General features: G+C 39.5%; 1 protein-coding gene across 1 annotated transcript; it reads left to right on the forward strand.

Annotated features, from left to right (window-relative positions):
• The first annotated feature begins 526 nt into the window (after nucleotides 1-526).
• On the forward strand, nucleotides 527-1,169 carry LOC133366568 (olfactory receptor 13A1-like). Its single transcript, XM_061589801.1, has one exon. It carries the CDS (start codon nucleotides 527-529, stop codon nucleotides 1,124-1,126), a length of 600 nt encoding a protein of 199 aa, XP_061445785.1. The 3' UTR covers nucleotides 1,127-1,169.
• The last annotated feature ends 533 nt before the right edge of the window (nucleotides 1,170-1,702 follow it).

Raw genomic sequence — 1,702 nt, forward strand, 5'->3', positions numbered from 1 at the left:
TAATCTTGTAAATGACTGGGGAAGTCAAACAGATGCCAATTTCCACCATTTAGCACAGAAAGAAAGGGTGAGAAGGAAAGAGAGTGAGTGAAAGAGAAAGGTATGAACTATATATGAAATATGATAATTCAACTTATAATACAATTTATCTGTTTAGGACACTGGCATCAGAGATATTGAAATAAAGAACCAGTCTGCTACTATGGAGTTTACCCTGGCAGGTCTAACTAATTCTGCAGAAATACAGACACTTCTCTTTGGGATATTCACACTCATCTATGCTGCTGCTTTAGTTGGTAACTTCCTCCTCATCTTTACCATATGTACTTGTAAGAAACTCCATACTCCCATGTACTTCCTGCTCATTAACTTGTCCTTAGTGAATGTGTTTTCCATCTCAGTTACAACTCCAAAATTGCTCCAGACTCTTTGGACCCACAGAAAGACCATTTCTTTTTATGACTGCATTACACAGATGTTTCTATTCATATGGTGTTTGGGAACAGAGCTTTTACACCTCTCCTTTATGGCTTTTGACCGTTATGCTGCTATCTGTCATCCTTTGCAGTACACAGTCATCATGAGAAAGGAAGTGTGTGTTGGCATAGCCATCGGAGTTTGGGTTGCTGGGATGATAAATTCTGCTGTTCATACTGGACTTATGCTGAAGCTTTCTTTCTGCAACTCTAACATAATCAACCATTTCTTCTGTGATATACCCCCAATTTTAAGCCTTTCATGCTCTGACACCAGCCTGAATGAAACTATGACTATTGTGGCAGTTGTGATCATTGGGGTTAGTAGTTTTGGGTTGACACTAACATCTTACTGCTTTATCCTGAGAGCTATCTTTAGAATCCGTTCCACGGAAGGGAAGAAGAAAGCTTTCTCCACATGTTCCTCACATCTCACTGTAGTCTGTTTTTTCTTCTCTGCAGTCACTTACACATATATCAGGCCCAGCTCAGACTACTCTCTAGACAAAGACAAATTTGTTTCTCTACTTTATTCAGTGATAACCCCAGTTATTAATCCACTCATATATTCTCTGAGAAACAGAGAAGTTAAAGAGGCACTCAAGACAATTACTGGAAGAGGCAGGCTGCTCCGGAGACTTCAAGACTGATCTGCAAATATCTTCTACAGCAAACTGTGACTACTGCTGTTATTGTTAGGGGAGGAACTGAACAGGAGAAAAGTTGGCAGAAGTAAACTGTTGGATTGTTCATGTGCACAAAAATATGTTGCATATGATTTGGAATTAGTTGTCGAATATAAAATTCAGGCTTTCTTAAATCTGTATGCATAATAGCTTTTTATGTAAAATACATACAAGTTGATCCTAAAATCTTCCTCTTTATTACTGGCTGGTATTTTGAAGTGGAAACCATGTGACTCAATGGACACAGGAGTGATGGGGAATTTTAGGGGTTCACTGTACCAGAGGTCCTGAAGAAATGGAGGCTTGAAGCAAAAAGCTGCACAGGCTTGTAGCAAAAAGGTGGGCCTTTATTCAATAAGGAAACATGCACGGTCAGACTCCCATGATGTTGGTGCTCTGCAACGTGGTGCTGCATGCCTGGAGTTTTATACATTTCAGAACAAAGAAATTAGCATTAACCAATCATGAGTCTCCAACCAAGCATTACCTAAGCATTAAAGCCAATCAAAACGTTCACAGTAACTTTCATCCCAGCACAGT

Source organism: Rhineura floridana, chromosome 11 (assembly GCF_030035675.1).
Source record: "Rhineura floridana isolate rRhiFlo1 chromosome 11, rRhiFlo1.hap2, whole genome shotgun sequence".
Lineage (NCBI taxonomy): Eukaryota > Metazoa > Chordata > Lepidosauria > Squamata > Rhineuridae > Rhineura > Rhineura floridana.

Excerpts from the sequence above, each read along its gene's own strand:
- LOC133366568 (XM_061589801.1), top strand. The coding sequence starts at position 527 with ATGGCTTTTGACCGTTATGCTGCTATCTGTCATCCTTTGCAGTACACA.